The sequence below is a fragment of the Lonchura striata genome, chromosome 17 (genome assembly GCF_046129695.1).
Source record: "Lonchura striata isolate bLonStr1 chromosome 17, bLonStr1.mat, whole genome shotgun sequence".
Taxonomy (NCBI): domain Eukaryota; kingdom Metazoa; phylum Chordata; class Aves; order Passeriformes; family Estrildidae; genus Lonchura; species Lonchura striata.
Window position 1 is genome coordinate 5,656,264 of NC_134619.1, and position 19,016 is coordinate 5,675,279.

At 40.8% G+C, this 19,016-nt stretch overlaps 1 protein-coding gene across 1 annotated transcript in view; it reads right to left on the reverse strand.

The window, feature by feature from the left end:
• Positions 1-17,885, reverse strand: part of DIDO1 (death inducer-obliterator 1) — a 48,271-nt gene extending 30,386 nt beyond the window's left edge. The window contains exons 1-5 of the mRNA XM_021553577.2: positions 17,765-17,885; positions 5,199-5,389; positions 3,521-3,625; positions 2,289-3,198; positions 1,666-1,984 (exon numbers count right to left, since the gene is read on the reverse strand). Of these exons, the coding sequence (XP_021409252.2) occupies positions 1,666-1,984; positions 2,289-3,198; positions 3,521-3,625; positions 5,199-5,283 (1,419 nt within the window). The 5' untranslated portion in view covers positions 5,284-5,389; positions 17,765-17,885. The remainder of the gene's footprint in view (positions 1-1,665; positions 1,985-2,288; positions 3,199-3,520; positions 3,626-5,198; positions 5,390-17,764) is intronic.
• Between the last annotated feature and the right edge of the window lie 1,131 nt (positions 17,886-19,016).

Genomic DNA, 19,016 nt, shown 5'->3' on the forward strand with positions numbered 1-19,016 from the left:
CATTTCCAAGTGGCTGCTCTGCTAGCCCTGAATAAAAGAGGCTCGTTTCCTACATTTTCAAATCCCGTAAGTACACAAATGCTTTTTACATCATGTGAGAAATGTCCTTAATAATGCAAAGCTGGGTTCTCAACAGCAAGGTCTCTAAAGCATCCCCATCGGCTGCTATCTTCGCCCATGCACACATGTAAGAGGAAGCACTCAGATATTCAGGTGTACAGCTTATTCTTGCTCTAGAGGTTTTACCAATTTCAATTTTAGAAGTCTCTAACTTAAATTCTTATACACAACTTTCACATAACCTCCTACTCCTTACACATTAATAGGTTTGTCTCCGCAACCTGAATTTTCCTCTAATTCAAAATTACTCTCCATTTATGTTAGGGTGTTATAGATGAAGAACTTCCTCTTCCAATGTTATGATACAGAAAATAACACATTCCTTGAAAACAGAGTGCATTAAGCTGAAGTCTAGAAATACTTGAAAGCTTTTTAGGCTTCAACCTATCACCTCTGGGTATTATGCTTTTAGTCTCTCTTCTAAATTATTCCTAAAAATGATACAAGACACTACAACAACTGTAGTTCTAAACAACCTCTCATCATTTGAAATTACCAAAATTTTCAGGAATGTTTCCAGTTAAGTAAATATTATTTTCATCGTGTGATTGACTTCTCTGCAATCAAAAGTCAGTACACAGCTTTATCTGCACCAGCCTGATAAAACCTCGATTTGGGAATTTTCCCATTATGTACACTCTTAACAGAGAAGTACAGATAAAGAGCACTTGGTGATATTCAGTAGCAGAACCAACACCAACAGTCTCTCAAAAACCTTTGTGTACAAAGGTGTACAAATGTATTTGAAAATATTTTTGAGAATATTGTTTTCCATACACTTATCTTAAATGTGCAAATATTTATCTATTCAGCTCAAACTGTTCTATCTATACATTAATCTCACTGTGCTGCCATGGACAGCTCTGAAATCAAAAGGGAAATGTCCAAGACACTGGCACTACTGCAGTACCTTAGGCAGAAGAAAGACAACCACTGTAGCACTAGATCTTTTTTTCAGTTCAGGTACATTAAGCTGAATAAGCTTCTAAGCCTTTCCAATTGGGCATGGAACTTTATATTACAAAATTTAAACTTCAAATTTTGAAATTTAAAAATGCACATTTTTAAATTTAAAAAGACAGTATAAAGAAATTCTCTATTTGCTGATAACCTAAAGCAGCTTCAGGACAAAAATCAGAACTTCAAAGACTAACTGGAAGTGCAGCTGGAATTAACTCCAACAGTCTTGTTCATGTTAAGTAAAAAGTTTCATTACCATTGAAAATGTTCAAAATGTTTGAGATTATTTCAAAGATAGTATAAAACAGCACAGGATTCTAATATTTTTATTAAAAGAATACTACATTATTTGACTTGCAAAACAGTATTCAAAAAGGGCAGAACAGCACAAACTTTTAAATCCCTCGTTGAAACTGAGTTTTAATTCCTGTACTGATAGAACTATGGATAAACTTCTGCTAACCAGAAGTGTTCAGTGGGCTGTTCAGCTTATGCATACCTTTTAAATCAAGTCAGATTTATAACCATACAGGTCATTGTCTGCATGTACTCAGTGAAACATGAAAAACAAGAAGCAATACTTACAGGCTGAAATATCTTTAGTTTTTTCTTCCCACTCGGATTTGCAGCTTTTTCAATCCTACCCTTGATTCCTTGGTCCTCAACCGATTTTTGTTCAATTGTTCCTATGCTTGTGAATTCTGTGCCATCCACATTTCCTTGCTCCATTTTAGCTTCCTGCTGGTCTAGTTCTGAAACAGGCTCATCCTGTCCCTGGAGAATGGTGCAGTTTGGACAGATATAGTCCTCACCATTCCTCTCCAACAATCGCCCTCGAGCCTCAGAAATACCCACACAGTCACCATGAAACCATTCCTCGCATCTATCACAACAAATCATAAACCTGGAAAAAAAAAACACCAAGGAACAGTAAAACACTGTAAAATGAAAAGAGAATTAACGTTCAATGAATATTTCAAGCAACACAACTACAGCACCCCAATAAAGCACCAGTGCACGGCTCTGCCTTACTGGTTATTTCTGTATCTGTTTATCCTCTTTTAAGTATTTGTTCAGAACTCCCTGCCAAAATTCAACAAACCCATAAGCTCATTCAAAAAGTAAGCACTAGCACCTAGCTTAATTTTTTTATCACAAAAAAATTCCAAAATTCTTGCACAGTGTCTGCAGCTGAGCCCTTTGCCTACCTGTTGTTATGAGGCTGACGACAAATACAGTACAGGGCATTTGGGTCATAGATTTCAGACTCAGGTTTGCTTTTGGGCTGTTCTTCAGGTTCCTCATCTGAGGCCCCATTTGCACCAAGGGCAGGCTTTTCCTCCTTCTGAGCCTCAAGATCTTCAGTGTCCTCCTCACACACAACCACCTGACTCGCGATCTCAGTGCTGTCTGCAGTCTCAGGCTCCTGTTTGACAGGCAGCTCAGACTCATCCTGTTTTCCAAGTGTGACATCACCTGTTTTGGAAGGATCTTGCTCTGAATTCCTTTTCCTCAGATGGTTCTGCACATCCTTCAACACCAGCTGAGGAGATTTCTGCTCTACACGTTTCTTTCTTAGCCGATTTTGCAGTTCCTTTAGTGTCAACCCATCGCTGTCACTATCAGAAGTAGCATCTTCTTCTTCCTCCTCCTCCTCCTCTTCTTCCTCTTCCTCTTTTGGGGGTCTGCTTTTAGGGCTTTTCTGCTCCTTACAACTCCTGGTGCAAATCCTCCGAGTGACAGGTTTTGTATCTGGAGTGCTCTCAACACTGTCTTCAGAAGCAGTTTCAGCATCAGTGGCTGGCCCAGAGGCTGCTTCACTGGAGTCCTCCAGGATAGTGGGAACACTCCTCCTCCCCCTGCGCCTCACCGTGGTCAGGAACTCTTCCACCCTCTCTGTGCGCTTTGGCTGCCGCCCGCTCCTCCTGAGGTTTATGCCTTGTTGCTGCTGCTGAGGCTGCTGCTCACTGGAGTCCACATCAGCATCTCCTGCACCCTCTCTCTTGGCAATCGTGGTCCTCCGAAAACCCCAGGTTTTCCTGAACTCTTTACTTGTTGGCTTGACAGACTTTTGTTCCTCCTCATTGCTTTGCTCTCCTTTATCATCCAACATTGATGCTAAAAAACAAGGGAAAGATTAATAAAGTGGTGGTGATGAATGATGTGCTTTGATAAAACCTTTTTCCAATGTGTCATTTTCTTTGTAACATCTGTGTATCTCTAGTCCATATGATGAGCCTCAAAACAGATAAAGTATTTTCTTGTGAATGTAATACAACAGCAGTAGCAATTAAATACAGTGCTGATCACTGTGGCAACATAATCCTGCTGTTCCTGTTACAACTCTTGAGTTATTTAAAATAATTTACACACATGTAACACACACACACATACATGATGGACAAATAAGCATTTTCAATTGCAAAGGAAGAACTCTTACCAGGAGAACTGTTTTCCATGTTGTCAGTATTAGCTTCAGACTCTAATGGCACTGTGTTTCCAGCTTGTTCCATAGTACAAGCAACAGTGTTCCCACTCTGAAATGCTAAAAGGAAACAAAATGTCCAAAACTTTCATTCAAAAACATTCCTAGAACAAGTAATTAGTAAATAGTCTGATTTCTGTATTAATTTGAACAAGCACTTATATTTCAAGCCACAATGCTCCTTCAAAGTACTAAGTTAAACATATGAGTTTGGATTCTGTACCAACATATCTTATTGAGTAGCCATAGGATTTCTGATATTTTCTGGTTATTTCTCAAAAAAAACAACCAAACAAAAACTCCTCCATGGAGTTTTGAATTAATCTACTCCCTAGGGTTTGGCTGGGCAAAAACTCTACAGCAGTTCCACTCACTCCTGTGTGGAATGAAATGAAATGTAAGAAAGGCTGGTCCTTGACATAGTTATTTACAAAAACATTTTCAGCTTATGTGATCTACCAGAATGACCAAAAAAAAAAAAAAAAAAAAAAAAAAACCCTGATTCAGTAAAGAACCTAAAACTGTCACAAACTCAGCCACAAAAAAAAGAAACTCTGTGTTGACAACCAGATCTGTTTTCTCAAAAGTTTTTCCCAGCTTACTGGAAGACTTATTTGAGAAGGCAGAAACAAATGACAGAAATAAATGTAGGATCTATATTTTGATAAATTTGAGAATAACCTGGTTTGAACAAGTATTAAAGTTAATATATTTCCAATGAGCTGCATGCCCTGGAATTGCTCCTAAGGAGATTGACACTGCTCTGCAGCCACTGCAGTGACACTGCTCCCAGGGAACTGGAACATGCAGTAGTAACTGCACCTCAAAGAACAGGCTGAATAGAAAGTTATTTGACAACAAAGGACACACCCCAACTCTCCCCAAGGATGTTTCTGGATGTGTAAAACCAAAAGAGAACATGAGCAGAATTCCTAGATAACAGCACTGAAGATTCAGATGCTTTTAACAGCTGTACATAACACAGCTAAAAGTTTTCAGAGACATCCTTCAGCAAGCTTTTCAGTGCTCCCTGGGAATAAATGCCTCCTTATTTCATATACTGCATGATTTCCATTGCTGTTCTGTCTTAACACAATCCCTCCTCTGCAAATCCTCTGCTTTCAGTGTTACATTTAACACTGCTGGAACAGAAAACTTAAGGGGCAATGCTATGGAAACATAAAAATCTATGCAGATATGTTGAAAAAATTAACACTTCAGTTGTAACTGTGAATACTCTAAATGTCACTGGAAAAGCAGCAGACGTCAGAACATTAATTTAAATAGTAACTGATTAACATTACAGACAGAATAAGTGAAATTTAAGCTGGCAGTACACATGCAAAGAGCTCAAACTGTCTCAATCCAATATGAAATTTCTTTCACTGCCCCCATTAAAAAAACCACTAATGATAAATTTTTAAATTTTTTTTCAGCAGCACTAAAATTATATTTGTACCAAAATTACCACAATATAATTAAGGGAGCAAGTCAAAAAAGTTAAAAGTTTACATCTTTGCTCTGGAACATGAAGAAACGTTCAAATGCACAAGTAGAGGTTACCCAAATTCTGAGATACAAATTTCAGGTAAAATGTAAATAACTAAGAAGGGCTCTCCAATGTCCTCTGTACCTGACACAGCATCAGAGGCTCGAATGATTTCTCCTTGAAAATCTGAGCCAGAGGAGGGCAGCACGGGATCAGAGTCATTCAGCATCCTCCAGCCAGGACATGCTGAATTTCCTGACTCACAAGTGCCACAACTGAATCTCTGGGCTGTCAGCAGGTCCAAATGCTATGAATCCTCTTTTTCCTGCTGGCTCCTGGAAAACAACAAAAGGAGAAAATAAGGCATCAATATATTTATTAACTTATCTTACTGTTGTTTAATTGAATTTGGAATTGTTTTGCTTCTATTACATTATAAAGCAAATTCCATTATTTTGTCTTCTTGACAGTTTTGCACTTTCAGAAATACACTGGAACTGCCAAAAAAAAAGTCAAAATTAAGCAATACCACCTCCCCAGTTACCAACAGCTGAGAACCTCTAAAAGAAATACAAAAGATTATTGCACTCTCATTAATTCATTTAGATACAATTAAGATTTCCAGAACAGCAACAAATCTGTAATAATTAATTTAGTCCATGTACAGCATTTAAAACCATTCTGGGAGTTGAATTTACTAAGCACAGACTGTCAGTGAAAATACAGAAATGCTTTTAAAATCCATTAGCATGGCCTAGCTTACAATAGGGCAGATTTACTGATTTAGACAAAATTTCAATCCAGGAGACACTACAGCTTTGAGTGCCTGAGTTTGATCATCAGTAGGCAATGCCTGCACTAACTCAAAGTGGCCTACCAGACTACAAGAGCACTGGAAAAGAATTTGGGAGGTAAAGGAGGACCAGCTGGACAGGATGAACTGGACTATCACAACAATTAGTGAAGACAAAAGAACGAAACTGAACACAGACCCTGTGTGTCAGCACCCTGCAATTAAAGATGCTGGGGAATTGCCACAGCAGGTGTAGGACACAACTAAAACAATAATAATTCTCTGAAAGGATTCAGGAAGGAGACATATAAATTTTAAAATAGGTTAGATAATCCCTCAGACACACCAATATATAGTCTAACTTTGATTTTTAAACAATACCTTTTTTTATATTTACAGATCTCTGAAGCCTCAACTCCTAAAGCACCTGTGCTCTCCCAAAACCACTTTTTACTTCCTAAGCAGTCATCTCTAGGTGTTCTCTGTTGTCACTGACCCGAAAAATAAGGAATGGGGAAAAGACAAAACCCTCCCACATGTGATTTTCATCAGTAGATCCCTTTATTTAATGAACTATAAATCTCAAGATTTGCATGACTGTGGCAGAGCAGAACTATTGAAAACAATACTAACTGGAGTAGGGAGCTAGATTCACATTGGTATTTCTTTTCCCCTCACCTGCCTTTTCTATAGGATTACATACATTCTTTGCCTCAGCCCATCACTACCACTCCAACAACAGGAGGAAAAATTAAACAGCAAAAGAGAACAGAACACACTAATTATAAAGACCCTAGTGCTGTATCTCATGGCATTGAATACCTGCTCTAATAGGTATTTTGCTCCACTGCCTAAATCCGGGATTATATCCAGGGACTGTCACCGAGTTTAAAATGCCTCCTCCTCCCACAGTGTAGTTCTGCAAGAATCTTCCAATCTCCCTGTGCAGAATCTCCAACTGATCACAGATCATGCAATTTTTAAGTGATATGCCTAAAGAGAGAGGAAAGCTAATAACTTAATTTAACTCTGTATTAAACTATGAAACAAACTAAATGCCTGTAGCATACACAAAAAGTACCTCCTGTTTGGGCATTGACCCTGAGGAGAGAACTGTCTGCTGGGCTGTGCTCTCAGTGCTGCACCTGGGCATTCAAAGCCCTGTGTGCAACCTGCTCTTCAAATGGTGTTTGAGTCACCAAGTATCAACAACATTCCAAACCCAGAAGCAGCATCATCTCTTAGGAGACACAGCTGGTTGAACACAAAGTGCATTTTCCAGGGTCACTCACTGCCCACCCAGTGCCTCAGCTGCACAGGCTCCAGCTCTGATTTAACAGAACAGCAGTAACACCTGTGACACCTGAAAACCACTAAGCTTCTACACCAGAACCATTCTTCTTTTTGCCATAGTAAATATTATCTAATTGCTCCTACCTATATTATCACCATTACTACAGGAAAAAAAATTATGGAACGTCAATTTAAAAATAATTCAAAAATTGAGAAATATAAATATACAGTGCATTTTAATACTGAAGTTACAAATCTCATGTGTTTGCTGTAAGATGCCTGGTTATTACTTATTATTGTTTAGTATCTTCACTTTTTCCTTTCCCATGTGGTTCAAAATATTTTTTACAAAAAACGAGGAAGTTTCATACTTACTTTAGATGCACCTGCTCTTGCAGAATTGCATCTTAATACAGACTAAACTTAATTGCCTAAAAGAAGCTGAAAAATCAAGTGCTATCAAAACGTGAAAGGATGAAGCCTTAACTAGCAACTATACTTTGTACTTCTAAGCAAATGTTCTACAAACTGCCTGCAAAATATTTACTACAACATATGGCAACTTTGGAATCTTCAGTATCTCTTCCTCTTCCAGATTCAGTGGGACTTTTTGTTCATTTTGTTGTGTTTGTTCTCAAATTCAGTGTTCAACTACAGCTGAGATACTGAAAGAAATACCAACAACAGAAGCAGAAAACTGGCTATCTTGTTTTAAACAAGCTGAACATCCAGGATAATTTTACTTATTTCTCCTAACACAGTGTATTAATGACATTTCTGAAATTGGAAGTTCCAGCTGGAAACTGAAAATTATTGTATTTCCTCTAGTAGACAATTCCTATAAGCATCATCCTGTCTTTCTATGTTAGGTAACTATAAGGAAACTTTTGTTCCTCTGAAAAAAACTGAGGCAAGAACTTCTACAAATGATGGGATAAAAAGGCAAACTAACATTAACAAATACATATTCAAAAGGCCGGGTTCTTGCTGAGGTTCACAGCTTCTGTGAGAAGCAGTCTTCTGTGGGAAAATGTCTACGGTTGTAAGATCAACTATAAATTAATTTAGAAATACAAATCAGGAGTCGCTGCAGTAGCATGAACATTCCAGTGAAACAGAACAGTCACTTAACTGAAGTGGAACATAAAGCTGATGCTCAGTATCTCTAGAAAGAAGGTCCAATCAAGGAAATAATTCATTTTTTCCTCTTCCAGTAGTTTTCAGGTTAGATGTTTCAAATTCTCCAAAAGAAATTAATTAGGCATGTGATTTCATTCTGGACTTAAATTCCAGATGCAATGGAAGCACTGAGGTATTGTAACCTAGAAAAACTGTAGAATTGTCACAAGCTTTTAATTGAAATTCAGTCAATTATTCTCAAGCAGTAACAAACCCGAAATCACAGGGCTGCCACACTGCAAGAGAGCCCAGCACTCACATCCAGCAGCCCCGTGGATTCTCCAATAACTGCAAACCCTTGTGGTTTTCAATAAACAGACTGAAGACATTCCAGAGCAGACTCAGCAGCCAATTTAATCACAGACTGAAAAGAGTCCCGAATTTCAAATCCTACTACTGCAACACCTCACAACACACATTCAAAATCTAATCTCCAACACACCTTCAGCAATCAAACAAAAAATTCGCTTGTAATCTCCCTTTCACATTCACACAAAACCTCACAGGAAGCACACTCTTATCTACTGCCTTCCATTGTGAGCCAGCACTCAGCAATCACAGGTGAAAAAGGAGAGATTATCTCTGCCAGTTACACAGAGCTGAGATATTCATGGCAGGATGGGCTCTGAAGACACCTGATCTGCTCATGCTGACTTCATTAAACCTTTTATAGGATGCCCACGACAACATCTTTATCTGAGATGAAAGAAGAAACTTGTTCAAGAACATCAACATTTGCCCATCTTTTTGTTTTTCTTTAAAGAACCGATTCCATAAATTATGACAAATATTCATTCAGATCGGGATCTGCTTTTTTCTCATTTCCCTGAAGAGGAAATAAAAGCTCTGACTGCATCAAGGTTTTGTCTTTTCTGGAGCTGATAAATTTTTTAGAGTGAAGTCTTGCCAGTTACCTGAAGAAGGGAATTCTTAATGCAGTTAAAATAATCTCGAAAGGAAGCGTAGTCATAAAACCTTTAACATTAACTAAACCCATTCCAAAAAAGGTAACTTAATTTCTTGTTTCTCTGAGGACTTCCATACGAAAAAGTCTGTCAATAGTCGGGATAAATTCTTCCAACTCAGCTTACTGGGGATTTTATTCAGTGTTTGAGGAATATGTACGAAAGACCAGTGATCTTTATTCCCTCATTATGCAGCATCTTATTCCCTGATCTTGGATGTCAGCACCCTTTAACACTCAGCCAATTTGCTGTAATCTGCACCGAAGATGGTACCTCATTAGGGATTACACCAGCCCCTTACACAAATACTTTAATCCAAATGATTAATACCTGACACCCATTCATTCTCTTAACTGCTACTGCATTGAGAACTCTACAGGAATTTCTGTGATTTTGAAAGATCACACATATACCCCTAAACAAACACCCATGGAAGGAAGATTTACTCCTATTTCAGACTTGTGATAGACAACATTCACATCTTTTAGAATTTTAAAGTCTTCATACTGAAACTCCAGTTATAGCGTTAGATACATTAAGGAAATGCAATGGCAACGTCCCAAGGACAGGATGGAAATCTCAACAATTACAATGGCCAGTGTAAAGTTCTGAACATGAGGGTTGGTGAGAAGACACTCTTTGCATCTGCAAGGAAAGCCAAACCACAATTTTACACCAGCTAGGTTTTCAAAGCAGGTATCATTCATCAGTGAACAATTTCATGTCCATGTCCTAATAGAAATCCAGATTGTCCCAGTATATAAGATACTAGTTTCAGTTAGAATGACTTGTACCTGGCTTTTAGATGTATTTTTCTACAGGTTTCTTTAGAATTTGCCTCATATGCAAAGTACTTGGCTGAAACAATGATATCTGAGTCTTGTTTCTTAAATACCAAAGAAATTGTAGAATGCTACAAACAGGACAGAAAACATCCTTTCCAGAATGATAAAACAGTGATTTCAGTCCAAATTTCCACTATCTTCTAATTTTATTCTCTGTAAAAGAGTTAATGGGTTTGGCCTATGATAGCCTCCTTTAAGTGTTAAAAATTTCTAATCAGCAAATATAATCACATGAGCAAAACCAAAACACTGTGAGAACTCATATAAGGATTTAATTTCTGATGCAAATAAATGTTGGCATGGCTCAGCTGATGCACTCCTACTCAGAAGATTGATCCCATTGAAAATTATTCTGCATCCCTTTTTGGCAAAGATGACAGCTGGGAAATCTGCACTTTCTGCTAAGCAGCAGCAAAATTAATCCCCTGTATCAACAAACACTCCAAAAGCAACCCTGTGGATGCCAGTAGGGCATCACCTACTTTGTACAGGAACAAGCGGTTCCAGTGAGAGCAGGGACAAGTGCCTTTCAGTGACCCCCAAGAACAGCAGAAACAGCTTCTGCCCTGGCTCTGGACATGCTCCCTCTGCCTGCTCAGTCATGACAGATGCAAGGACAGATACTCTACTAGCATGGAAAGCAACAGAAAATCGGATTCCACAGTGCAGCCAGTCTTTTATCTTCATGTGAAACATATCCACTGCTCGCTAACTTAAGTATCTTATGAAGGAAAACGTCTTGCTAACAGTTGTGAGATGGACTTTGCGACAAAGAGAGGCAATGTGAGTTGAAGAATGAGAGGTGACAGTCCTAAAGCTTAAGGCTGGATATCGTGAGACACAAAAACTGTGGCCTTAATTCCTCCCCTGCACTCCAAATAAATTATTATATCAATGCTTGACTGCTATAGCCAAGCTGCAGCTCAAGGTCAAAAGTCCAGACATTCCAGACAAGAATTTTATGCCAGAAGTTTACACTTGAAATATCGTGTTAAAAAACAAGTTTGCATAGAATCACAGCATTTAAATGTTTATATTTAGACCTAAAAGAATAAAACCAAAGAGAAATAACACTACAAAACCTGTAACACTTATCTCTATGTGCTTTGCTGGCTATCATTAAACATACTAAATTAATTCCAAGACTACACCTTCTCTACCTACAATACTAACAACTTAAAAGTGGCAGTTCATTTCTTCCTATTCTCGAGTCAATGTATTACTCCCATTTGAAAAAATTAACAAGCTTTTACATTTGCAAGATGTAGACTGAGCAGTAACACAGCCATGCTCCTCAGGAACAACCCAGCCTCACACAAGAAACCTGTGCTCTTCTTAAACGCTGCAGGAAGCAGTAGTCATTCTAGGCCAGCAGGAAAAGTTCTTTACAGCCAAATTAAGACAAGGTATCACCAAGGTCTAGTTTTACGGTAGCTTTTAGTATCAGGACAGTATTTCGATGTCTGATGTACAGAGCATGGCACGGTAATGATTTGTCAGGGATGGCACCATGGATACCTACAGTCCAGACTCACACCACACCTCAGTCTACTCAGACCTGCTGCTTGTGCCCTCACCTCCCCATCTCCCAATACAAAGAGGTTCTACTCCTTGTACAGCTTCCTTTTTCAGTGTTGGGGAGTATCCCATAGGGTTTCTGCCAAAAGTAATGGAAAAGAACTGACCGGTTTGGGAGACCAGGCTGTCCCAAGACAGATATGGCTGAACCAGAGGATGAAGGATCTGCACCCTTTGAAGGTGGTGGAAAGAAAGGGTGTTTATGGTACCAACACCACAGGAGGGCAAAGCTCACCAAGGACACTTGAGCACATCAATGCAGTGAGATGAACAGAGAAAGCATAATTAACCCAGAGGTTTGTGGATCTGTTGAGATCCTCTTCCTCAATCTCCCTGAGGTTTTTTTCAAGAAACCTTCGAAGGCAGCGGATGAGGTGTAGTGATGTGGTGCCATGAATTATTCAGGAGTGCCCATCCCTACCACCTCTGTGCACCCAGGACACTCAGGAGATTTCAGTGTAGCTTTGTGGACTGCAGACTTTCTGCCTTTTTTAAGTTTGGTGCTGAAGAATTCTTTCAGATATTCATGGTATGAACACTCGTCCTGCCTTGGTACAGGAAAGCCTATTAAGTGCACATTCACATGATACCACATACCAACACACAGTGCTGATGACAATCAGCTAGTGAGATTTAAAATGTAAACAAATATTAACTATTTTTGACATTTTCAAAGATGCAGAAACAAGTTTTCAATCTCCTAGATTTTTCCATCATGAAAAATTAGACAATACATTTATAAATTTCACAAGATCAATACTTTTCAAAGGCAGAAAATAATAGTTGAACTTTAAAACAATTATAGCAAACCAAATGAACAGCTTACTTTTTAAAACACAAAGCAATGTATTAATTCCAAGAAGAAATAGCTTCCCTTAATAAGATAGAGAGACTAAATGAACAAGCTACTTGCAATAATAAAGACATTAACATTTCCAAATTAATATGTCTTTAGTCACGCATTATAAACCCTCTCTGCTGTGTCTGAAACTACAACACCTTCAGGCTTTCCATGGTTGATGTCAGGCTGCTCACTTACCTTACATAAGCCTTATAGGAGGGCCAGTGCCTCACAGGATGGAAACCTGTGCTCACACAGGTCAGCAGTCCTGCGTGTTTGCAGGGAATGTGGGACCCTCCTGGAAGTGAGGAATTTAATGTGTGTGCAGAGCAGCAGATTATCAGATCAGCAGCACACACAGACTGCGCCCAGCAGCACACAGAGAGCAAAGACAACGAGGGACTCCACAGAACAACAGAACTGCACCAAGCAAAACCACAGAGCAGCTCCCTGGTTTATGCCAAGCAAAACACACACACACTGAAGTTTATTTTGATGTCTTTCAGGTTAAAACCCGCTTAATTCAGATGGCAGCACACAGGACCCAAGCAGTCATGGGAAGAAGGGATGGGTAGGTCATGCACAGAATGAGAATGGCACCAGGCATTAAAGGCATTTTATTCTGGGCAAGTAGCAAAAAGAACTTATTTGAGCCAGATTGAGGTTCTCAAAGTTAAATTCAGCTGAAGAATTTCTCATAGAAATACTTAAGGCTTTTTAGCAGCCAGCCCATCAGATATCTGGCAAACAGGAAGATTTAATTTAATATTAGATCCTATCTGTACTACAGATGTTGCCTGTCACAGCTGCACAAGTCAGGAACGTTAAGGGCTGCAACCCATAATCAACAGAGCTGCGTTGGCACAAGTGCCTCCCACTGCTGCAATGACATCTGCAAAACTGTACTTTTACCTGTCTGTGCAGTTTGCAGAGTGGGCCACAGGAGCACCATCCTGTGCAGGGGGCTCTCAGTGCAGCTGCACACAGAACCTCAGCTCTATGCCAGGCCCCTCCAAGCAGTTCATCTCAGGGGGGGGAAAAAAAGACTTGGAAAGCTCAATCAAATTCCTTGGGAAAAGAAGTCACATTGGCAAAGATTCCAAGGTAGGTGTGTAGGCAGGAGAAGCTTTGCCAGCTCAGCTCTGTGTCAGCAGCTGGGGACAGAACTGTGACAACAGCACTGATGAACTTTGTAACCCCTACTAATACAAGGCACTTACACTGTGCACATCCTGCAAGCTGTAAGCTCATAACTGTGTTTGGGAAACAAAATTCATATTGACTGCAGTGCTTTTGGCACTTATGAAAACATTAATTTTAAGAGGGAAGTAAAGTATTACATACATGTCATTTTTATTTTCTAGTCAGAGCTCCATGGGTAACCTAGGCAGATACTGACTTAGTAACTGACTGACATTTGGCATTTCACTACTCCTACAACACCTTCTGAAGCCTTTACTCATATTCTTCTGAGTAAAATAATCCCATACTCATCCTAACAACGAAAATTTAGCCCCCCAAAAATTGAGGTTTTATCAGGTTTACTTCTGCTTTCAGGGTCTGAACAGCAAGTGCAAAAATCAGGTAACAAAAAGATTTTGCCCATTAAGGAAAGCTGTGAGTACAATCAAAGCAGCATAGAGAGCTCTACTATTTAGGATTTTTTTCTCTTTTATACAGATTAAGAATCAATAAACGCAACTTTAGGTAGTCAAATGCTTAGATTAAAAGCCCAAGCACAATCATCACTTAACAAGAAACCTTCTTAAAGGCTCCAGCAAAAGCCAGTTTTATAAGTCATAGTTGAAAGTTTAGTCAACAGAAGTATCAATTACAAACACTGCTGGGGTATCACTCAATATACAGGATCTTTAGCACTCCTTTTCCATCATCTTGAACAAAAATATTTTGCAAATATATACTATATATTTGCTTAATGTTCCATTTCTGCAACTGAACTTGATATCTTTGGCAACTGTCCAGGAAACATTGCTTAGGGAAGGCAATTCGCACCCTCTGGCATTCCTCCACCGGGGCACCAGGGAAATTAGTTCTTTATCAGGGCCGTTAGAAACTTTCAGTTGTAAGTTCAACAGCTAAATCAGAGAATCTTAAAGTTTAATTTTTCACAATCCCACAGTTTGTTTATCTTTAAATAATCTATCATTTCTGATCATACCAGTGCAGCTGTTGAAAAAAAACTAACGTGGTTATAAAATTTTTTCCCTTATTTCAGCTGTAAAAAGTGAGTTAAAATGTAACCTCTGAAACTAGCTATCATTTTTAATTCTTATTTCATCAAAACAGCTTCATTAAATGAAATAAACAGAAATTAACTTTTTCCAAATTTGGTGAAACATGGTAATTACAGCATACTGATTATGTTATTAAGGATGCAGTAAACACAGTTGAGTTTCCAGTTTTGGTTAGAATTTACTGGGAGAACAGGCATAATGCTAATTTAATATGTGTGTTTGAGCTGCCTAATTAGAAATTTAAGCATTGTAACCTCACAGTCTTTCAGTGCTCTTGAGACCACCATCAATAACACCTGTCAAATATCTGCTTATTTCAGAAGCTGCCTTAGATAAAAACTTCCCAGCATTAACTGGGAGCTGAGCACTCAGGCCTGACTGCACACACCAGCAGGAATAAGCTCTTGCATAAACTGGGGAAACCTTACTCTTATTAAAATCTTCTTGTATCTCCTACCACTGCTCTACTACTTGTGCCACAAGAGACACAAAGCAGAAAGTGCACCAGAGAACAAAACTGGTGCAAAGACACCAGTTCTATCAAGTAAAGCCATCTAATGTTACTCTCACCCAGCCCAGGCCCTGCTCCGACTTCCATCAGTTAGGTTTTATAACTCTCAGCCCAACCCCTTTAATCCTTGCTCTTCCTCTTCCCACTAATACCTCCAGCTTAAAGTTTCAGGCTGCACAGAATTAAAATCCCACAGTCGTTACGTTACAACTGTAAAGTCAATTACTATCTTAAACCAGAAACAAGTAACGTGATCAACTGCCAGAAAAATCTCAGTAGTAAAGCTGGATTAAGCAGAACAAACACTGGCTTCTGTGAGTCCACTAGACACTGAAAAAATATTTATTCTATTTTATCTACTAACCTAGATTCTGTTCTATTTGCATTGCGTTGAGGAGTTTCAAGGTTTTGGTGCTATTTGGTTTTTTAATTCAAAATCCATCTTTTAATTATATAAAAACACCCTCTAAATCATGTGTGAATAGACATTAGTTTATATTATGATTTTATATTTCAACAATTTTAAAAACTGCAGGTATTTTTGCACTGTATATATATTTGCAACGTAGCAAAACCTTCATTTACATACCAAAAGAAAATACCCCTTAAAGAAACAACCCAAAAACTTTGTTAAAAGTTACCTAAACGCTGGTCTTGAAAACACAAATTATTTGATTTTCTAATCACTGGAGTCAAGCGGTCTCAAGGGAGGCTGAAGGCCAACATGGGCCTTTAGTCTTTCACACCAGTGCTTTAAAACACATTTATGTGTGACATGCTTCTGGAACTGTCAAGGGAAAAAATATTAAAACCTAACTGAAAAGCTATTTTAAGCTGACTTCTATATTTATTCCTATAGAAAGTTCTAAATGTCAAGGAATGATAACAAGCAGCTGGCACACATAAAAGTGGAGCACAACCCAGAATATCTACTACAATTAACATAGGACATGGTACACTTGGAAAGTAACTACACATCATTTTTCACTGACCTACAATTAAATTGCTTTAGCAGCTAGCAAATTTTGTTTGGAGAAGTAGCACCAAGACAGTTAAAGCTAAACTAATTCGAATTACCCCTTAAAACTGAGGAAAATACACAAAATAAAAGACATACAGTGGAAAAAGTTATAAAATAAAGCAAAATATAGTTTAATATTACCTGCCAAAGAACTTAGTTTAACACGACTGTGATTACTAAGTATTCGAAAGAGCTATTTCTGAAAAAAATGTGAACTCTATAATCCAGGGGAAAACTAACTAAGTGGAAAACCCAGGAAATTAGGAATGTTATATATATTCTTCCGAGTTAAATAAAAGGAATTGGCTTTTTTTTTTTTTTTTCTCTGTGAAATTCCTGGAACGAAAATCCATTAAAGCCCACGCAAGAAAAAGAGCAGGTTACACTGTTTCAAAATTTTGGAGATTAAAACTGCAGGGCAAGCATAATACACATTCATTTTATAACACGTTTTGAGATGATAACATTCTTTCTAAGTTAAAAAGGACAAGTTAAGGTAGTAGCATTTTCATAACCACAACTAAAACATAAGCCGTTGCTTGGAGGTATTAACTATTTAACTGTATGAAATAAAATTTGGTCGCCACCAAAGAATTTTTTTTTGTAAGCCAAACAAATAACTCCAAATTATCACCACCTCCAAGAGACAGCATTTAAATACATTAGTAACATTTCAATACATTAGTGCCGAGGATAGGAAATCGACAAGGAATTTATTAAATATTTTAAACCGACCAAAAATTCCTACTGTATAAATATTCGGTTTTTTCTCCCTACAAAATACGCAGATCATGATTAAGTTCGACTCCTCGTGCTGAACTCACCAGTGAGGAGATCCCCTCCTTTGCCCAGAGAAAACCAACAGCTCTCCGAGGCGGGGAAGTTGCAGTCCCGCCCGCCGCAGCCCCGGCACGGTTCCGGCTGGGCTCGGTTGGGTTTCTGGGCGCCCCGGGCGCTGCCCCGCCCCAGCCACCCCCGGCGCGGGCGCGGGGCCGGCGGTGCAGTCGGTGGTGCCGTCACGAAGCAGCTTCCCGGCGTCAGCTTGGCCATGACGGCGCCGGGCTCCGAGCACGCCCGGCCGCTCCTCGCCTCTCCTTCCCCCCAAGATGGAGGAGCCGCCTTCAGCCCGCTCCGCCCGGGAGCGGCCGTTCCTCTCCGCCCCGCCGCGGCGAGAGCCAAAGGCTTCCTCCGAGGCCCCGCACGCCGCCGCCTCCTCCGGACCGGACCGGGCCGGACCGTGCCCGCGCCCCGCTGCTCCCCGGGGAACCCCCCCCACCCCCGAGCCACTCCGGCCGCCCGCCCGCCTCCATTTTATAGCGAGCCCAAAGGCGGCCGGGCCGCCTTGTCCCGCGGCCTCCCCGCCGCAGCGGCGGCCCCGCTCCCACTCTCCTCCCGCCCCGGTGCTCCCCCACCCGCCTCCCGCACTCACCGCGAGCAGGGAAGGGGAGCTTCTGGCCGCGGCCGCCAAAGGTCTCAGCCGCGCCGCGCCGCCATTTCCTCCTCGCTCCGCGGCAGCGCTGGGCGGGCCCGCCCCGCCCCCGCCACCATCGACACCGAGATGGCGGCGGCGGGGCCAGAGCGCCGCCCTCGGCGCGCGCCTCCCGGAGCACCCGGCGGCCGCTGCGCGGGAGAGCGGCGGCGGCGGCCCCGCCCCTCAGCGCCCTCAGCGCCCGGGCGGCCGCTCCGCTCCGCTCCCCACGGAGCCCTCAGGGCCGTGGCGGCTTCTCCTTGCGCGGCGCCTCTGCCCGTTCTGCGCTCACTCCCCGCGCCCCTCCAGGCCCCCTCAGGCCCGCTCCCGTTTCTCCGCTCGCGAACCCGGGCTGGTCCCGGGAACGGCAGCTTTAGCCATGATTCGTGAGGGTGGACGGGCAGCGGAGCCAGGCCGCTGCTGCACAGCCACCTGCTTACAGCAGCTGTGCTCCCCACCTGTGCGCATTCCACTGGGACTTGGATGCTTTTTCTGCTCTACTCACACTGTTTGGCAAATAGCTGCTGTAATGCCTTCCTCTGACTCCAAGTTCGGAGTGCTAAGAGTGGAATGTTCTCTGCATCTGCCCATCCAACACATGGAGCCTCCACAGGAAACATCCTTGGTCAATGATTAAGCTACTAAAAAAACCAATGCAGGATCCAAGTTTCTACAAATAGCTACAAGGAGTTAATTTCAATTTACGTGTGGAATTCCTTCTGTTGCTTTCTGGGACATTGGCACCCAGAAATACCTACTTATGACAGACACTGAGGGATCCCAAGGGGTGCAGAGCACCCCCAACACCAGACTCCTGACCTGGGCACCTGAAGAGCCTTTAGAAAGCTGGAGGTGCAAGGTTTGGCTCTTTGATTACCCTGATCCTGCACATTTTTCCTCATGGGTTGATAACACAGGTTTCAGGTGAATTCCAGATAGATACAGTGTTTACTGAGATTAAGGAATGAAAACATGAGGGAAAAAAAAAAACCCACCTAGAAATAATTCTACAGAATTACAGGATTCTGTCAAGTAATTTGATTACATCTTTTAGGAGTCTATTCATGACACTTCTGGTGGCAAAAGCTCAGGATAATGTTGGAAAACCTGCTGCTAGCATAGTCAGCCTCTTTCTCTAGCTGTAGAACTGGGCAGTTTTAATACTTCACCCAGGAATACCAAGAGGTAAAAAACCACAACAGATTCCTGTGCA